Source organism: Myxine glutinosa, chromosome 2, assembly GCF_964187855.1.
Source record: "Myxine glutinosa chromosome 2, kmMyxGlut1.1, whole genome shotgun sequence".
NCBI lineage: Eukaryota > Metazoa > Chordata > Myxini > Myxiniformes > Myxinidae > Myxine > Myxine glutinosa.
Window position 1 is genome coordinate 77870852 of NC_136262.1, and position 21206 is coordinate 77892057.

At 44.7% G+C, this 21206-nt stretch overlaps 1 protein-coding gene across 1 annotated transcript in view; it reads left to right on the forward strand.

Moving 5' to 3' along the window:
- The window catches only part of C1QTNF3 (C1q and TNF related 3), a 30510-nt gene extending 11896 nt beyond the window's left edge, over positions 1–18614 (forward strand). The window contains exons 2-6 of the mRNA XM_078772790.1: positions 2690–2804; positions 12497–12651; positions 17222–17351; positions 17837–17936; positions 18201–18614. Of these exons, the coding sequence (XP_078628916.1) occupies positions 2690–2804; positions 12497–12651; positions 17222–17351; positions 17837–17936; positions 18201–18360 (660 nt within the window). The 3' untranslated portion in view covers positions 18361–18614. The remainder of the gene's footprint in view (positions 1–2689; positions 2805–12496; positions 12652–17221; positions 17352–17836; positions 17937–18200) is intronic.
- Positions 18615–21206: the final 2592 nt, after the last annotated feature.

A 21206-nucleotide genomic window follows, 5' to 3' on the forward strand; every position in this document is an offset into this window, starting at 1 on the left:
TTTTCAGATTGAGATCTGCCTTCAGTTGTAATTCCAAGGTGAGTTTCTTGTCAGCCAGTCCCAACACGAGTAGATCCCGGATTTTACTCATTTTTACCATGGATACCACAGTACTCAGCACCAGTGTAAAGGCGCCGCACAAATTTTTCCACAGACTCATCCGCTTGCTGTGTTATTGACTGGAAAACAGCTCTTTAATGAATCGCGTTACGTTTGGGAATGAAATAGGCATCAAATTTCCTCAACACCGTCTGTAAGTCATTCTCATTTTCACCAGGATGGTCGCCATCAACAGCAGGAGTATAGGTAAAGGTGCTCACGACTTCTTCTGCCTCCGGACCCATCGCATAAATAAGGGTACTCACTTGGACCTCCCCCGTTTCTCCGGTCAGCTTCGTCGCTTTGGAGTATCGATCAAACCGCCGTTTCCAGCAGGGCTATCCAGCAGGCTTTGAAAAGTCGACGTTTTCCGGTGGTTAAACCTCGCCATGGCCCAGAACGATCTCCAAAACGATAACTGCAGACTTACTACAATTCGACCGATTTAACAATCGCTGAGTAACACCACTGCCACCATGTAACAGTAGCCGAAAGCCCGGGAATGATCGAGACACCAGTGATCAGCCATGATGGAACTACTTTATTATACATATGTCACAGGAACGCGTCATCAGTCCCACATTAGCATATGTATGAGCTGTACTTCCATAACACATACTATTCTCATCCCTGTCACGAGCCAATTTATAGTTCATCTTCTTCTTGTTGTACACATCCTCTTACAACTTGTTGTACACATCCTCTTCCAACTTGTTATGCACATCCTCTTCCAACTTGTTGTGCACAACCTCTTCCAACTTGTTGTACACATCCTCTTCCAACTTGTTGTACACATCCTCTTCCAACTTGTTGTACACATCCTCTTCCAACTTGTTGTACACATCCTCTTCCAACTTGTTGTACACATCCTCTTCCAACTTGTTGTACACATCCTCTTCCAACTTGTTGTACACATCCTCTTCCAACTTGTTTTACACATCCTCTTCCAACTTGTTTTACACATCCTCTTCCAACTTGTTTTACACATCCTCTTCCAACTTCTTGGAACTTCCAACTTCTTCTTCCAACTTCTTCTTATCCTCCAATATCATTTCCCCCATGTTATCCACCACTCTCCTTGTTGCCTTGCTCTAATGTCTTTGTTATAAAGATGCGAAACGCAGAGAGCATCAAGCACCATCTTTATTCCAGGCAATGGCAACACAGGCCTCATTCGGCCCCGCCCACAACGGCTTCATTTGGCGCCGCCCACAGAGGCCTCACTCGGTGGTCGTACCCGGCACTACACTTGCAATCCTGCATCCCGCTGCCTCTCTCCATCCTTGATATTCTCTGTCCTTTTCCAAACCTCCTCCTTTTACCAACTACCCTCTCTACTCATCCGTCCATCATACCTGGTTTCTATCCTTACCCCATACACCCTTTCATGATGTCCTTCCACGCAATATTTCTACAAGCCTCTCCGTACCTTTTCCATTCCTCCTCCAACCCTGTGTTGTTTTCACAACGTTCCTCAAACCCAGCCCTCATCCTGTCCTTGTACTCTACGGAAATGTTGGCCGTGCACTTCCCCACCTTATCTTACGCTGACCCCTGCTCTTAACTTCCCTCCTTTTTTGCATTCAAACAACAAAACACCACAGGCCTTTGCTGGGTGGTGACATGCTCTCCCACCACTGCCTTGCCTTACGATCCTTAACCCTCCACAACTGTTGCTTCCTCATGACCAACAAATCCAGCTCTGTTCTGTGCTGCCCACTCCTATAAGTAATTTTGTCACTCCTGTCCCGCTTATGAAAGAACGAATCAGCTATGGCCATCCCATTCCTTGCCACCAGCTCCACCTGATCTCGGCCTCCTATTCCTCCTTCCCCAACCAAATTTACCAACACATTCCACTACCCCCAGCTCTGATTCTCACACACGTACGTTAAAGTCCTCCACAATGCACAGCATCACCTCCTGGTCAACCATACCCATCATCATCTCCAGTGCATCCCTGAACCAAACACAAACACACACAATTATCTTGTTGTACCTTCAATGTTTTGAGTCCATTTTCATGAATGATACTGCTTTTTGCTTATGATGCTTGGGACATTTTCTCATTAATCTATCCTTTCAGACAATGGTTAAGAGGTAGCACACTCGCATTATTTGAGCTGTCTCACCTGGGTTCGTCTTCCCAACCTGATTATAAACTGTATCCTTGGAAGCAGAGCCCTGTATCGATGATTGTGCCATCTGTCAAATGGAGGTGAATACACCGAGGATCCGTTCACCAGCCTCATGATAGATGTTAAAGATCTTAGATGGTACACGCTGTCTTTAGATGCGAGTTGGCGAGTTATCTCCGGCTCCCTTTACAAAAATTTACATTTTCTCCACCCATGTGACGAGGCATTGCATCAGCGGCACAGCCGCCCCTTGGTTAATTAATTATATAAATATGCCGCCAGTTGACCAATTGAAGAACTGAATTCTGTCTCTCGCTGCTTTTTATTACTTTGTTTCGGCTAAAAATGATAATTTGTGCTGTTATGACAGGCACTTGTCTTCCCAACCCCCAAACCCAAACCTCGTCTTCCACCATCCCCCCTCACCCGTCTCCATCCCCACTCAATAACAGGAAACCTTGGATGTTCCTGGACATATGTCTCCCTGTGGTTGCTGTGGCCGCAGTCATGCTATCATTCCAGGCCCGAGGGGTTGGCCAGGCTCTGTGGGAACCCCAGGAATACCAGGTGAGAGTCTTAGAACCTCAGGAATACCAGGTGAGAGTCTTAGAACCTCAGGAATACCAGGTGAGAGTCTTAGAACCTCAGGAATACCAGGTGAGAGTCTTAGAACCTCAGGAATACCAGGTGAGAGTCTTAGAACCTCAGGAATACCAGGTGAGAGTCTTAGAACCTCAGGAATACCAGGTGAGAGTCTTAGAACCTCAGGAATACCAGGTGAGAGTCTTAGAACCTCAGTCATTCCACGAGGGATTGAGCCTTGATGAACTTTGTGTTTCTGCGAGGAATCGTATCCCCAAAAACCCCGCTCTATGGTACAATGCCAGTAACTGCCACTGTATCGTGGAGCACATAATCTCTCAAGGGAGACGGTGTGGCTGGCTGTTCCATCTGCAACGTGGATGTTCGATTTCTTCCATGACATTAATATATGCTATATGTTAGAAGAGTACTTCCGGGTCAGGGTTTTGTCACACGTGGACATCCTCATCAGCAGTTGCTCTCTCCAGTTAATCTAAGTTCCCAGATCTAATCCGTCGTGTTTTACTGTTTTATTTTAACCGTTGACTTGCTGGTCGTGGTTTTCATCACATTTCCTGTCCCAAACCGTATCTTGTTGTGTTGATTAATTGGTTTTGTGTCCAATGGTAAATTCCAGGCCTACTGGTGATAGTCGGGTTGTGCTTCTGTCCCCGATTTTTAATCCCACATGTCTCCTTTTGTCCCTGGTATTGTTACTTCTGATCTATCAGTAAAATCCGTTTCCCATCTTTACTCCAAAAAAAATACAAACAACATCAGAAAAAACCCAAACTCTATCTCCCGTGCTCAGTTCCTCCATAATTCCCCATCCCTTCTTCTTTTCAATATCCCCAAACTGAATTTTCACTGAATAAAACTTTTGACTCTTAACATGAAAAACTAGAAGGGTGCACCAGAGAGCGCACACCTCAGCCAGGTTGAACAGTTTGTTTTGTATCCCAGTGATAGGCCAGATCTGGATTCGGACCTGAACCAAAATCTAATCGGCTTGTTCTCGTCACCCAACCATCTCGTCCACCAAATTTAGTCATAACCCATCCATAACTTTTTTAATATCATGTTATATATCACTTTTCACCTGCTCTCTCAATGGTGAAGAGATCTCTCACTCCAGCTTGCTGCCAATAAACTGGACATCATCTGATTAACAGAATCCTTCCTCCCACACGACAACACTGACTCGTTAGTCTCTCTCTCTGGCTATTGTCTCCTCCAGTTTGATCAAACTGAACCCCATCCTGGCAGCGGAGTTACACTGTATTAAAAAACTCCATTTCTCACTCTCCTTGTACTGTTCTTACACCTCCCAAACCCCAGGAATACCTCTGGCTGCCACTTCCCCTCCGCTCCCGCCTCCGGTCTGTGTGTTTTACTGTCCCGTCAACAGTGACGACTCCATCTACATCTCTCTCAGCCAACATGGACCAACCTTTAACCACTCATCCCACACATGGTGTTGTACCTTTCACCAGCCATGGCACTTCAGCAAAGGACTCCTGTGTCTCCATGGGAATGACTCGATCTGTAAACTTTCCAACCTGAATTTCTGTCAATGGTAAATCCTCTCTCCTGGAATTAGTGATGACCAACTTCCCTGCCAATGTATCTATTGCTCTTCCTCTGCCCCAATTGGCTCATCTGATCATGTTCTTGTGAAGGTCAAACATCTCTCTGGCCATTCTCAGAGAACAGCCTCAGTGCCAGCGAGTCTGGCAGTTTACTCAGGTAAACTGCGAGGGACTGCGAGCAGCCATCACACGTCAGGACTGTATCACATATCTACTGCCACTGATATTAATTCAGCCTGGGATTTCTTCCACAGAAACCTGCTCTCTCTTATGCACAGATGGAGCCCATCTCGTCTTCAGTTATCTTACCCATCTCCCACCCTTGGTACACTGACTCCTGTGGTGAGGCAGTTGCCTTGAAACAACTTGCATTCAAATCTGACCGAAGACCACTCAGATCATTCCACAACGCCCACAACAAGTGTGTTTGTACTCTCAGGAGAGCCAGAAAACATCTGTCCAATCTCAAGATTGAACTTTTAAACTTGTCTCTCTCCTCGAAAACCTGGTGGTGCCTTGTTAAGTCTTTCTCTGTTGTATGCTGCCCCTCCATCACACCACAGCCAACACCACTCGTGAGCAGGCCTAATGCCTCAATTATGTATTTGCTTCCAAATGTCCCAAACCCGTCTCTCTCCCCGTCTCTCTCCCCCTCTCTCTCTCCGTCTCTCTCTCTCCATCTCTCTCTCTCCGTCTCTCTCTCTCTCCGTCTCTCTCTCTCCGTCTCTCTCTCTCCGTCTCTCTCTCTCCGTCTCTCTCTCTCCGTCTCTCTCTCTCCGTCTCCCTCTCTCCGTCTCTCTCTCTCCGTCTCTCTCTCTCTCTCTCTCTCTCTCTCTCTCGTTTGTGGTGGGCGTGGCGTCATGGCGGCTGTGAGCAACTGCTCTGTGGTGTAGTGAGTTATTTGTGAGTTTTCCTCCTCCCCAGCCCCCCCTCTCCTTCCTATCCTGTGTACTTTGGCATTTTGTTTTCATCCGTTCTACACCTTTGTCTGCGAAAGAGAGAGGATTGAGAGCGGGCCCATTTTGGGTGCGGCCTACTGGCTTCGACGGCATTTTGTAAGCCATTTTTGTGCTTATAATGCACGTTTATTACTTACTTTAGTTCGATTATTTAGGTTTGATACCTTCTTGTCCGGTTCGGACAAGTGGGGGGTGTTGAATTCGCTGGTATGGCGAATGCACGCTCTCGGTTAGAGGCGTTCGATAGCCTAACGAGGAAGCATGCATTTGTGTGTGTTCCACCAGAAGGAGTCCTCACTGAGGATGTGGTACTCGCAGTGGGGAAAATAATCGGGTGCGAGCATGTCCGAGCTGCCTCACGAATGAATCAAAAAGTTGTTATTTTCCTGTCCGAAGAAAACTTTGTTCACGACGTCGTGAGTGCAGGTTTAACCACAGAAGGTGGTGTTTTTATGTTAGCGTCCCCCATGGATACTCCAGCGATGAAAATCGTTGTATCAAACGTACCACCATTTATATCAAACGACAAACTAATGTCAGTCCTTTCTCGTTATGGAACAGCTGTGTCGAGAATGTCCATGATCCCTCTGAAGAGCCGAGACGAGAGGATAAAACACGTTATGAGTTTCCGTCGCCAAGTTTACATGGTACTTCCCGATCGTGGTGATGATACAGGGTTAAATATTTCATTTAAAGTAAAATCCGACGATCGGGAGTATCAAATGTACGCCTCGTCAGCCTCACTAACGTGTTTTCACTGTGGAGCCTTTGGTCACGTTAAACGTTTTTGTCCCAAGGTTTCGTGTTCAAAGTGTGGGGAAAATGGCCACGCATACACCGATTGTAAAAATGATAATACTCGTGTTCCTATTAAACCGACTGGAGTTAATCCTGTGAGTTTACCGGTTCCTGCTGTTCCCTCCTGCAGTGAGACGAACAATAGCAGCATCGATGCGCATATCCCGAGTCTAGAAAACGATCGCACTTCACTTCCTGTCACAGAAACCGAAGCGACCCCAACTCGCACAACCTTTGCTGTGATTCCCTCATGTAGTGAAGGAATGGAGGAGGACCCTATTATTGGTTCTAAAAAACGAAGGGCGTCGGTTGATAATTTTTCTACCAGTAATCCAAAAAAGGTGGTATTGGAGAAGGCCAGTGTAGCTGAACACACACCTCAATGTGTTCCTCATGCTTCCATCGGGTTTGAAAAAAAGGATGGTGAATCGGGTGCTGCAATTGAGGATAATATGTCTGAAAGTTTGTGTACAAACTCTGTGGACGCAAATTGCTATATGGGTGAAATAAGTTGCAACGCTGAATACGTTGATAAACCCTCGAACGAACCATTACGATCATTGACATCAGTCACTGTGAACGAGCAGACAGTGACTGACTCATCCCTCCACAGTGCTGCTCCACCGATGCAGATTCAAAACTGTGTTACCGAGTCACTCATCGATTCGGTAGATTGTGCTCCACAAGAGGATGAAACCGAGGCTTCAACTTCTGACGAGCAGAAATATCACCATGGCATCGTGGATTGCACAGTGGAGCTCTCCAGCGAATCCCCAGAGATACTGACAATTCCCATAGTGACCACGGAGGCCGACATCCTCGATCCTGGAGGGACCTTGTCAGACTTGTCGGAATCTGATGAGGATGACGAGGTGCCCGAGTTGTCTCAGTCTCAATTGAGTCAGCCAATGATATCTCCTCAACTCGTACTCTCCTTTCTGAATGAAACCTACAGACAGCGAAATGTAGTTATCAGGGATACATTTCCTGATTTAGGTTCATTCATTCAATCAGCAAAGGAAATAACAAGAAAGGGCAAAGAATTTCCACTAACAAGGTCACAATTTCACCGACTCAGGAAATTTATTACAAAAGCCAGTCTTGAGATTTCGCAACACCCAATCAAACCTTTTGATAAGGAATGAAGCAAATTACCTTTGGCACCTTGAACATTAACGGTGGAGGTGCAAACCCAAACCGCCAAGCTCAAGTGCAAAGTTTGTTTCGGCGCAAAAATGTCGATGTGCTTTTACTGCAGGAAACGCACATCACCCAAAACGTAGAATATGATTGGTGTCGCGTTTTTGGGGGACAGTGCTTTTTTAGCAACCTGTCTTCCCTTTCGGCAGGTGTTGCTTTCGTACTTCGACCAGGGCTAGTACCTGAGTCAATCCTCTTCCAGGAGATCATTAAAGGCCGATTCAGCTCTCTTGAACTGGAGGTTAATAATTTCCATTTCACATTATTCAATGTGTACGCACCAAGTGAGAGCACAGAACGGAAAGCTTTCTTTGCGTCTGTGATTAATCACCTGCAGACAGTTGATCTAAATCAATGTGTGTGTATCGGGGGTGATTTCAACTGTACCTTTGAACCTGTAATGGACAGGAACTCGGCAGAACCTCATCCCGAATCATGTATTGATTTATCCCTTTTCCTTTCTCGGGTGGGTTTGCCAGATGTATGGAGGGTACTTTTCCCCAATGAACCTCAGTTCACCTGGAGCCGCATCACCAGAGGAAGAGTGTCCTTTGCGAGACTCGACCGATGGTATATAAACTCACCTTTTAGAAACGCTATAGTCTCTCCCGATTATTTTCCGTCAATATTCTCAGACCATCATTTAGTAACCATGGGGTTTCTTTTTCCTCAGTCAATAAATAAAAGTGCATACTGGAAATTTAATACCAGTCTTCTAGAAGATGGTCTATTTAAAGAAGCCTTCCAAGTTTTCTGGGCTAATCAAATCCAAAGAAAGCCCTCTTTTTCTTCAGTTAATCTTTGGTGGGACAATACGAAAGCCCAGATTCGGGTGTTTTGTCAACAGTTTAGAGCAAACATTACAAATGTTAAGAATATAACAATGACTTGTTTGGAAGCTGACATTGTACAGCTCGAAGGTAAACTTGCTAAAAATAATAATGCAAGAAACTTCCAGTTATTACTAGAAAAGAAGACTCAGCTGAGAGAGTTAATCCAGGAGAAAGCAGCAGGGTTGTTGCTCAGACTAAGGGTTAAGAACTTAAAGGTTTTAGATACCCGTAGTAAAGCTTTTTTTCGTCTGGACTCTGTCAGTAAAGCACCCAAGAACATTTTTTCTGTAATTAATCCTGGCGGAGCTGTCGTTGTAAATCCCAGAGACAGACGGTTATGTGTTCAAGATTTCTTTTCCAAACTGTTTTCAAAACAGGTAGTTTGTGATGAAACAATGAGACTTTTAACCTCTCACCTATCCTCGTTAACCGAGTCCCAGCGGCTGGATATGGACTCGCCAATTACGCTCAAGGAGTTAACGCAAGCCCTGGCTGGAATGGACTCGGGAAGAGCCCCTGGAATCGATGGTCTGCCGGCTGAATTTTATGTGGAATTTTGGGAACTATTAGGTCCAGAACTGATGCATGTTCTTGAATCATCACTGACTCATGGAGAATTGCCTTTAAGTTTGAGAAGAGCGGTGATGTCCCTTCTTCCAAAGGCTGGTGATTTGCGACAAATGAAGAATTGGAGACCTGTTTCTCTACTATGCACTGATTATAAAATCCTTTCAAAAGTTCTGGCGAATCGAGCTAAAAGGGTAATTTGCGATTTGGTTCACCCTGATCAGAGTTATTGTATTCCAGGTAGATCTATGTATGATAACATATTTTTCATTAGAGATCTCATAGATGGCAACTGTGTGCAGAATGACTTTGGTATAATTTTTCTTGATTTAAAAAAGGCTTTTGATAGCATCGATCATGTCTTTTTGAATCATGTGCTTGAAGCCTGTGGATTTGGAGATAATTTCAGAACTTATATTGCTTTATTGTACAACAATATATTCAGTTTAGTTAAGGTGAACAATGAGCTTTGTTCTCCCATACAGGTTCAAAGGGGGGTAAGGCAAGGTTGCCCTGTCTCCGGCTTACTGTTCACCCTTGTAATGGAATCACTTCTCGTGTTACTAAGGAATAACGTTTCTGGAATGAGTATATCTCCTGATCATCCTCCAGTTGTCGTATCGGCGTATGCTGATGATGTTGCAATCATTGTTAAAAACAATAACGACATTGCAGCTCTGGCTAAGTGCCTACATTTGTTTGGTTTAGCTTCCTCGTTGAAGTGCAACTGGGAAAAGAGCAAAGCGCTATGGGTTCCCTCTGTCAGGGACAGTGCATCTAGAATGGCGCAAGACCCACCAATACACCTTCCTGCAAGTTTAAAGTGGGTGGATGGAGGTGTTCGCTATCTTGGAGTGTTCCTTGGATCCCCACAGTACGGCCAGAAAAACTGGGAAGGTGTCGCTGAACGCGTAAAAAAGAGATTGAGTAGATGGAGGAGAGCCCTGCCTCACCTTTCGTATAAGGGCCGAGTTTTGGTAGTCAAGAACCTCGTCGCCTCCTTCTTGTGGCACAGATTCATCTGCCTGCAACCACCAGAAGGCTTGGTGAAGGAAGTGCAAAGGCAACTGTTGGAGTTCTTTTGGGGAGGGCATCACTGGTTACGGCCAAATGTTGTATGCCGTCCATTGGCCGAGGGTGGCCAGAGTATGGTCGACATCAGGAGCCGCATAATGGCCTTTCGGCTATGCACTGTGCAAAAACTTTTGGTGAAAGAACAATTACCAAACCATGTTTTGGCCACCCACATTTTGCGGCAAGCTGGTGGGCTGGGATATGGCCGCGAATGTTTCTTGGTCCTGCTTCAACAAGTTGACACATCTCCTCTTCCTGTTTTTTATCAGAGTGTGTTGAATGCTTGGCAGAACCTCACAGTGTGCCGTCAAGAAGACAACTACGACATCCATATGTTTGCACAAGAGCCTTTGTTCTGCAATCGGCTTTTCCCAAACATACCCAAAAGTAGGGACCTCTGCCAGCATTTCGTAATTGCCGGCATCACAAAAGTATGGCACCTCCGGCAAGTTTCAGGTTGCGGGTGGAAATCAGCTCGAGAAGTAGCCGAGCTAGCAGGAATTCGGTCCGAAAGAGTGACTGCAAAAGTGTTGAGAGAGGTGATACGAATAGGGGTACGGCTGAGAGTATGCTGGTCCCACGAGCTCGAACCATTGCACGATTAGTGGGTTTTTCCTGGGTTACTGGTGCACTTCAAGTTGGAAGACGGTTAGCATGGGGATAAGCCCCTTTCAAGAGACTAGCAGTAAAGAGCTATACAAGTCATGTGTCAAGTTACTGCTGGGGGATATGCCGCTAAATGGAATAATCCGGTGAAAGAGACTGTTGCCTGTGGGACCCCCCTCTGAACCTGTATGGAACTCCATGTATAGCAAGCTCATAAGTAAAAGATCTGGTGATCTCCAATGGAGACTGATCCACTGGATAGTCCCCTCCAATAAGTTAATCAACCATTTCTCTCCTACATCCACACGTTGCCCATTCTGCATATGTACGGAGGACGTGTTCCACGCCTTCATTAATTGTGTGAGATTGGTTCCTTTGTTTCGGTGGTTTAATCTTGTGGCACACAGAATGAAGGTTGTTTTCTCGTTGCGTTCTTTTATTTTCGGCTTTAATGCCAAGTCAAGCAAGGAAAATATGTTAATGAGGTTTCTTGTCGCAACAGCCAAGCTGGCAATATATCTCTCAAGAAGGGAGAAATTGAACGGTAAACCTGCCGGGGAATGCAATGTAATGTTGTTTTTCAATGCCCTCGTGTCAGCAAGACTTAAACTAGAGTTTTGTTTCTATAAGGATGCAAACAATCTTGATGAATTCACCAATACTTGGTGTCATGAAGGGTTGTGTGAGGTTCGTGAGAACCAACTGGTAATATTTTTGTAGGTTGTATAAAGTTAATGGTTTATTTTGGCAAATTGTGTGCCGTGATACTTCTGTAACCTTTTCGTTTCATTGCTTTTTCATGTATTTATGATTGGTGTAAAGATATAAATACATTTTTTTGTATTATTTTGATAATAAAAGGACTTCAAAAGTCAGAAGTCTCTCTTTCTCTTTCTCTTTCTCTTTCTCTTTCTCTTTCTCTTTCTCTTTCTCTTTCTCTTTCTCTTTCTCTTTCTCTTTCTCTTTCTCTTTCTCTTTCTCTTTCTCTTTCTCTTTCTCTCTCTCTCTCTCTCTCTCTCTCTCTCTCTCTCTCTCTCTCTCTCTCTCTCTCTCTCTCTCTCTCTCTCTCTCTCTCTCTCTCTCATCCAGTCATACCTAACTGCTCCAGGACTCTTTTGCACTTGAGAAGGTGGAGAATTTATTGACAAGTCTTGACTCTGACTCTACTACTCGACTGGATGGCATCAGCTCATGCATCCTAAAAATCTACTCTGCTGCTCTTGCACATCTTCTCTCTGCCCTTTTCATGTTGTCACTTGCCCAGTCATCTTCCTTGCCCAGTTGGCTTGGTTTTTGCTCTGATATGCATTGTCAGCTGTGAGACCTTATATAGACAGGTGTGTGCCTTTCCAAATCATGTCCAATCAATTGAATTTACCACAGGTGGACTCCAATCAAGGTGTCGAAACATCTCAAAGATGATAAAGAGAAATGGGAGGCATCTGAGCTAAATTTCAAGTGTCATAGCAAAGGGTCTGAATACTTATGTCAATGTGATATTTCAGTTTTTTCTTTTTAATAAATTTGCAAAACTTTCTACAATCCTGTTTTCTCTTTGTCATTTTGGGGTATTGAGTGTAGATTGATGGGGGAAAAAATGAATTTAAACGATTTCAGCATAAGGCTGCAACATAACAAAATGTGAGAAAAGTGAAGGGGTCTGAATACTTTCTGAATGCACTTTATATCCTTATATTATTGGTATTAGTGCAATATAAATCAAAATTATTACAGTAAAAAACAAAAATGTTATACCTATGCATATTTAGCATTACAACCCATTTTATTTCACACATTTTAACAAATATGATCAGCCATTATAATTATAATACACCATACTTGATACATGTAAGGTACTTAACATATCATGGACCCTAGAAACAGCTATGATAAATTTGAGAAACTAATTATTATTTTCAACATCCTAAAACACGGGAATCCTGGGAAGCAAACATTGAGTGATTCAGCAAAAAGGTTTTTTTTTAATGACTCCTCCCCTCCCTTTACTCTTCCCCTTTCCTCCTAAATGCCCCTCCCCACATCCTCCTTAGGTAACCATGGTAATAATGGAAACAATGGACTTCCGGGAAATGAAGGTGGACAGGGCACAAAAGGTGACAAAGGCATTTCAGGTACTCGAGGAGAGCGTGGGCTCCCTGGGCACAAGGGAGAGAAAGGACAAGCGGGAATTCCGTCTGAACTCAAGGTCAGACAAAACCTCTTTCTTCAACACTTGACTGTACCTTTATGGAACAAAAAATATTTAAAATTCCACTTCATGGCTCTGTTCAATGCTTTGTTGTTATATGCAGGCACAGTGGAATAATTTCAGTTGTAGAGAGGATTGTGGGAGAGGGTGGTATGGGGGTGGGGGTGGCTAGGCCTCCAAGTTAACAAATCAATGCATTGGATTAAGTTTCTCTCGTGTAAGTTCAGCTCAGAAAAAGAAGTCGACTAAAACCAGAGTCCGCCTGTTTTTTATGTATGTTGAACGTTTCCTCTATTGTCAGATTGACACTGAAAATCCTCATTCAACAATTTCTCCAACATTTATAATTTGGCATAAGTTCAGGCAGAGGGATAGCAGAATATTTAGACGCATTCTCCTTCACCTTTAAGCTGCATAGACGGAGTTTGAATTTCGGTCCAGCAAAAAACGGTCATCCTGGTGTTTCACATGCATGGCGAGGCATCATTGTGTGCGCCTTCCGTCAAAAGACGCTAAGCCGACCCTTTTGCCAGTTCAGGTCATTGGTCGACATTAAAATTCCATTGGGTTGGCAGTATGGCCTAGATGCCGGTCAGGTTGAGATGGTGTGTTGGGAATGGTGCTGAGGTGTCGTCCACCGAATGGTGGTCTCCTTGGATTAATATATGGGGCTCCCTTTGGGTGGGTGCATGGAATGTCCTCACTCTAAAAGAGGATGATCACCTGTCTCTGCTGTCACCTGAACTCCAGTGTTTGCACATCAGTATTGCAGCACTTTCTGAGGTTCAGATACTGATTGTGGTGAGATCGTAGTGGGTGGCTACACCTACTACTGGTCTGGTCACTCTGATGGTTACTATTCACAGGGAGTTGCTGTAGCGGTGTCTATCGAGCAGACTCCTATTGTAATTGAGGTAACACCGGTCAATGAGAGTATTGGGAGTCTTAGGATTCATCACTCTCTGGGTGTCATTTCCCTGGTCTCTGTATATACTCCGACTGAGGCGAGTGATCTCACTATGAAGGAGGCATTCTATGTCGCGTTTGAATGTTGTTGATCACTGCACCAGGAGAGATACCATACTCTTCTAGTCTTGGGGAAGTTCAGTGCACTGACTAGCACTGATAGGGATGGTTATGAGACATGTGTTGATCCCCATGGGGCTGGAACCAGGAATCAGAATAGCACTAAGTTCATTGACTTTGCAAGGTGTTGTGGATTTAGGGTTGTTGGTTTATGGTTTCAACGCCCACAGCCTCATCGCTGAACTTGATAGTCCAATGCTGGTGGTGTAGCAAAGGAGATGGACCAATGGACCATGTTCTCGTTGATTGTCATTGGAGGATGCTTCAAAACTGCAGGGTATACCTGAGTGCTCAGTTCCTCAATTCCGCTCACAGGCTTGTTGTAGCAACTCTGAAGCTGTGGTTCAAATCCAGGAGAATGGTACCATCCAAGCCTAGTCTGGGTGTTGGCAAGCTCAAGGATAAAAGGGTAGCTGAGGAGTTTGCAAACAGGTTGAGTGGGGGTCGAAGGGATCCCGGTGTTTCAGGGGATCCTGAAGAGTTGTGGAGTGCCTTCAAGACTACCATCCTTGATGTTCCAGGTGGGTGTCTTGGCACCCACCATCAGGCGAAGAGGAACTTTGTCTCCCAAGGGACACTGGATACCATTGGCCAGAGCCGCAGAGCCAAGCTTAATGGCAGAACTGAGCTGTTCAGGGAGCTGAGGTGTAAAACTGTATGTTCGCCACTGAGGGTGGACGAGGAGGACTATGCGTGCAGAATCGGTGAAAGGGTACAGCATCACCTGTAGTCAAGAGATTCTTATCCTCCTTACAGAGGAATCAGTGCATTGCATTCCTTCAAGTCTCTCAGTCAGTGTACTGTAATTAGAGCAGAAGTTGGTGATCTATTGACAGAAGAGTGTGACGTGATGGCCCGCTGGGCCGGTTACTTTGAGTGGCTAAACCAGGCCAATCCACCAGCTCTTGAGTTTGATGTTAGAGGTGTTACTTTCTCTATTGCTGACCCTCCAATCAACTGTGAACCACGTTTGTTTATAGAAACACAGGCTGCGGTGAACAATTTGAAAGGGGCAAAGCTCCTAGGATTTGTAGCATCAATGCAGAACTTTTCGAGGCTGGTGGAAATTCTGTTCTCATGTTGTTGCATGCAGTTCTCTCATATCAACACTGTATCCAAAAAACAGAGATCTCTCTTTCTCACCAGAAAATCCATTGTATCACTGTGCACATAACTCCAATCTGCGCAGGATAGTTCTTTAATCCTGTGCCAGACAAGCTGTTGCCACTCACTCTCTCCACATCACTCTCAATTAAATATGCAACTGGTCATCGACCTGAAAAATGTCTTTTACTGTAAGAAAGGGGCCCATGTTCTCACTTTCACCCTTAATAAGCACCCATGGACAAATCTCCCACCTTACCTCTGTGGTCAGCTTCTGGGAGAGATATGGTCTCCCTGTGCCTCACTATCTGGTACATATAACCTTTTTGGACAGGTCATATCTCCAAGCTCTCTTCCAAAGCCAGCCACCACCAAGGAATTCTTCGCAGGACTTGATCTTTCCTTTGCCAGCTGCAATTTATAATGACGAGCAATGGCTACATCGGAATTGCCATGGAATATGATTTACCTGCAGGAACTGGTGCTGCTACCTCACATCCTGCCCCTGTTGAAAATGAGGAATCTATGGCCTTACATGGCATTGGCATCTCACGACAGGAAGCTTAATCTCAGGGTCTTCTACTTGTTTATCACAGTCAGGTTGATAGCTTTGAAGTAATTTTTTTCACCAGCAATGTTTTGATGCTTGTTCCTTCCACTTTTTCACCGCTCTGCCCGATCCATAACCCTCCAGGTTGCATGCATCCTACCAGAAAAACATTTCCTTGTTTCCTTTCTTTAATATCTAATTAACAGTCACCCTCATTCATCCTGCTAACCCCCGCTCTAGCGGAGAAAATGGCCTTAAAACGATCATTCATTCATTCATTCATTTATATTCCTCATTCATCCTGCTCTTCTCTCGTCCATGGAACTATATTCCTGAGTGTTATCTCAAGATCTTCCCTCAACAATTTCAAGCAGGCCGACCATTGCCACCTCGTGGTCTTTCCCATTTCTACATTTGAGCTTTACTATAACTAACTGAGACTCTGTTCTCACCCTCACCAAAACGTTCTTCCTGTTGTGCTAAAATGCATCAATATGTCTTGTCCTATTGTTTTCCATTCACCCCATTTTGTGTTTTCTGAATCATTGCCCCTGGTATTCTGCTCTTCCATGAGCCTCGACACCTGAAGATAACAAAAAAAAATCCTGACAAATATTAGCCAGTTAGATTATTAATCCTCATGAAATTTACAACTAATTTCATTTAATTCATATAATTTTTCAGCGATTATATATTACCAGCTGAAACCCGTGGAACATCCACGGAAGGGAGGATGTGGTGTATGGATAGAGTGTACCATTATGGATGGCATAGGGGATTTGCTTGTCCGAGTAAGAGTTAGGAAGAAAGATGAGAATGAAGAGTGCGTATATGAACAACGATCGCCGACACCGGCACAAATGCATGCTCTGGATTGTCCACTCAGTGGACGGCTTGCTTTCGCCTTCGCCTGTCCAATCAGCGAACGGCTTGCTTCGCCTTCGCCCAGCAGACGCCAATACGATGGCATCGTAAGATGGCGTCGTATCGGCAGTTAATCGGATGCTTTTGGGCCCCAACGTCGGCTAATTCAGATTTTTCGAGTATGGCTTTACGTGATAAACAAAGAGCGCGGTTCGTAGATCGTAAATCCATTCGTGCCGTGGGCATCGGGTCACTGGGTGCGGCGTAAAAGGGATAACAAAGTCGAGTCCTTACGCTATTATTATATAGATTGAGGGGATGGGTAGCTAAAGCCAGCCCCATAGCCCTCCCCCAACCCTCCTCTTCCCCGCTTCCCACCCCTCAACCTCCCACCCACCGTTCAGCCATCTCTGATATAATCGCCATTGCGGGACTTTGCTGAGGGGCCATTGACAATCATGCATCTTTTTTTTTCTTCTTTTTTTTGTATACAGAATCGAGGCTCGTGAAAGAGCTAACATTTATCACACAAAAAAAATCAAACAAACACACAAAGTATACAATAAGGGGAGCGGTAGACAAGATGGGGAGAGAAGAGGAAGCACACAAACACAACATTTGAGAGCAGGGACATCGGGAGATCTGTGGGAGGGAGAGGGCTTGGGGGGAGGAGGCGTGGGATGGGGGGTGGGGGTGGGAGAAGTATAAAACACAAGGACACCAAGGACTTCCAGGAAGGAAGTTGGTATTTCAAAAAAGTGGATTTGGGGTGAAAAAGGGGTAGAACAGATCAAGGTTTTGGATGGGGGAAGATAAGAGATGGTGGTGAACAGCTGTTTTAAAGACCTGGAGGGAGGAGTGGGAATGAAAAGAGTGCGGAAGTTTGTTCCAGAGGCGGGAGAAAAGGGGAATGAAGGAGTCTTACGGAATAAATCTTACCATCACTGTTATGTTCTCTCAAAGGTTGCTTTCATGGCTTCCATGGCAACGCACTTCACCAACCAAAACAGTGGAATTATCTTCAGCAGTGTGGAAGCCAACCTTGGAAATTACTTCGACATAATCACTGGACGGTTCACTACACCTGTAACTGGTAATGTGGACATTATTAAAATGTAGATTGCTCTAAGGGCTAACTATTTCATTGGGGTTATCCTTTTAGTTTGTTTAGGATATTTTAGGGCTCATATTTGTTACAAATGCATGTTGGGGGCAGAAGGAGATACATTTAAAGTTTAAAAAAGGAATACATCTTCACATGGAATTATCATAGACCACCACTGAAAATGAGCATTGTACAATTGTCACTTTCCATGGTACATTACCATGGCCCACCTCTTAAAATGTTTGGAGTATGCGCAGTATGAGTAAAGGGAAGGGAGGGAAACATATGTGTAGTGGGAATGGGAGGAGCACCATGCTAAATTCCACCATGTTTACAGACATAACGAATGACGGGACCCTTAGCCTTTGGCAGGAATTGCATTCTTTCTTTCTGACCCTTTTTATACGTGACATCTGGTCTATAAGACTGAAGTTTGGACAGGTTTCACTGTTTGCCAATGTACATTCCCACAGGTGCATATTTCTTTACCTTCTCCATGCTCAAGCATGAAGATGTAGAGGAAACGTTTGTGTACCTGATGCTTAATGGAGAGACTGTTATCACCATGTTCAGGTGAGCACCTTGTCAGCTCCTTATGATGTAGTAACCTGCCTTCGGTGGCACATTCGAGATTTTGTTGTCCTTCAATGAGAATGTTTTGTCTCGTCTGTCCCCAAACACCACATTCCCTGTATATGCTAAGTATCGGGCCGGCCACCTTTCCAAGTCTGTGATGTCTCAATGACCCTATAGGTCCATGGACTACAAGTTGGATCTAATTTCAAGCGGTTTAATGCATGTCCACGTGACCTTTTTGTGTCCTTGTGTCGGACACAGTTATGGGCTCAAAGGAAAACACGACACTGCTTCAAACAGCGCAGTTCTGAGGCTCAAGGATGGTGATGAGGTGTGGTTGAGATTGGGCAATGGAGCGATCCACGGAGACCATCAGCGTTTCTCAACATTCTGCGGATTCCTTCTATTCGAGAGCTTGTGATCCATCTTTGATTCCTTCCATCCCGATTGGTTTTGGCATCGTTACACCGATGACAAACGACTCATTGTGCATTTTATATCTGCATTATGTCTTCAGCTGTGGTGGTCTTTCCCTAGGCAGCTGTGGTGGGCGCTTCCTTAAGAGGCTTAACCACAGGGACGTTTCCCACAGAGTACAAGCTACTTTACCCATGAGACAAGCCACTATCCAAGCCCAGATTTGTCAATAAAGTATGCCACATCGTATGTCGTTTCCTCATGTGATGAAGTTATTTTTATTGCATTTTTGGGTCTTATGAGGATGTATGACCAATTATATCTACATCTTGTTCCTCATTGAATGATAGACGAGAACGGTACTCGGTAGGGCACATACTCCCACCAGGCTGAGCACTTTACGTTTTGTATCCTACTGATAGGCCGGATCTGGATATGGATCTGAACCAAAATCGAATCGGCTTGTTCTTGTCACTTATCAAACTTATTCACCAAGTTTTGTCCAAATCCGTCCACAGCGTTTGGAGATATTGGGCTATATATCGTTTTGGTCCTATCTGTCAATGGAGAAGAATCAATTAAAATAACAAGACCACGGGTCCTTCAGGTGGATCAGGAGCAACAGTCACTCATACCCCCCACAGATCCCCTCAGACCCTGATATTTTTAATGCCATGAACAAACTTTGGTACATCACAGATGATGAAGGTGGTGGGCAAGCTTCATCGAAATTGTGTGTGTAGTTTGGAGAAGAGAGCAAATACCTATTTGGGGCGGGGGGGGGGGGGGGCACCGTAAACCCCTTACTGAGTGCAGATTTTGATGCAGTCAACACACCTTCGTTAGGCATCAGATATGAAGCTTATGGCCAACTTTCATCGAAATTGTGTGTAGTTTTGGAGAAGAGAGCAAATACATATTTGGGGGGGGAGGCAAAAAAACAACCATAGCCTCCACAATGAGCGCAGATTTGGATGCAGTCAATACACCTTTGTTAGGCATCAGATATGAAGCTTATAGCCAAGTTTCATCGAAATTGTGTGTTTGGTTCAAGCGACAATGACTGAAGTCTTTACGGACTCACTCACTCCCTCACTCAATGGCTGCCTGACTTACCGAAGGACACTGCTCAATCGCATAAACTCACCGGACTTAAGTCCAGGTGAGCCAAAAAATGATAGTATCCGGATCTGGATCTTCACCAAAATCGAATCAATTTGTCCTTGTCGCATACCCAAAAATGTCCACCAAATTTTGTCCGGATCCGTCCATAACTTTGTCAGATAACCTGCTCAGAGAAAGACAGACAAACAGAAGTGTAAACATAACCTCCAACCAGCTCTGGACCACTTCCTACCTGCCGTTTAGGCAAGAATTTTCGAATTTGGCCATGGTGCAGGAGTTGACTAACCCACTCTTCATGAAAAACACCATCATATATATGTATATACCATATAAAATACAATGTGTGTTTGTGCGATGTCTGTCCCACTTCATAAGAGTAGGTTTTAAAGGCCTCCCCCCCCTCCCCCCTTCCCCCCTCCGCCCTTCCCCCCTCCCCTCCCCCCTCCGGCCCCTCCCCCCTGCCCTCCCCCCTCCCCTCTCCCCCCTCCCACCCCACCCCCCCCCACCCCCTCCCATCCCTCACCCTCCCCATCCCCCCCTCTTCTCCCCTCTCCCCCTCCCACTCTTCTCCCCTCCCCCCCGTTCCCCTCCCGTCCCCTCCCCCGCCCGGCAATGCCGGGTACTTCTGCTAGTACCATATAAAATACAATGTGTGTTTGTGCGATGTCTGTCCCACTTCATAAGGGTAGGTTTTAAAGGCTTTGACTAGGGCTTTACGAGGGTTTTGAGTGGAGTTTTAATGGGAAATCTTTGAACACCACTGTGTGTCCACCGGTTAAAGGACCTAAAAGACTCAAAGGACCCAAAATACCCCAAGGACCCAGAAGACCCCAATGACCCAGAAGAGCCCAAGGACTCTAAATACCCAAAAGACCTCGAGGACCCAAAATACCACAAAGACCCTGAAGACTGTTGAAGACCCCGAACACCCAAAAGACCCTTGAAGACCCTGAAGATTCAAAAGACCCAGAAGACCTTAAAGACCCAGAAGAACGAAAATATCTAAAAGACCCAGAAGACTGAAAATACCATGAAGACCGAAAATACACCAGAGACCCTAAATATCCCAAAGACTCTTAAAGACCCAAAAGACCCAAAGACTCCAAAGACCAAAAATACCAAGAAGACACTTAACAACCCCACAGACCCAAACAATCCAAAATACCCAAAATATCCCACAGGCCCTTAATGATCCTGAGGACCCAGTGGACCCAAAAGTGTTTTAGGCAAAAAAAAAAATTTTTAAATACATTTTTGAAAAAAAAAAAGTTTGTTTATGGGGATTTAAAAAAACATAGCTCTATAGTGCTTAAGCCTTTTTGATTAATTGACTTATATACAAGTACACATTTGCATAGATAAATACAGAACAATTACCAGACATTTGAACACAAATAAACAATTCTGGGAAGCGGTCAAAGTTGGTGGTAAGGCTTCTTCTTCTTCCTGAGCGTCATCATACTTAACTCAGAAATGTGATCAATGGCACATTCAGCAACATATATTCAACGAAAAGGTTAAATGAAAAGGACGGACTATAACCGAAACAGGCCCGGACAGGCCAGGCCCGGAAATGTCAAAACGAAGGTTACTGACCTTTAAATGAGATAGAAAATAATGTATAATCAGTTATGAGGTTAGTTAGCTACACAATACCGAAAATTCGGTTCAATTCCGACAACTTGGAAACTTTGACCTTTGTGGCCTTCAAAGGTCGAAGATTCT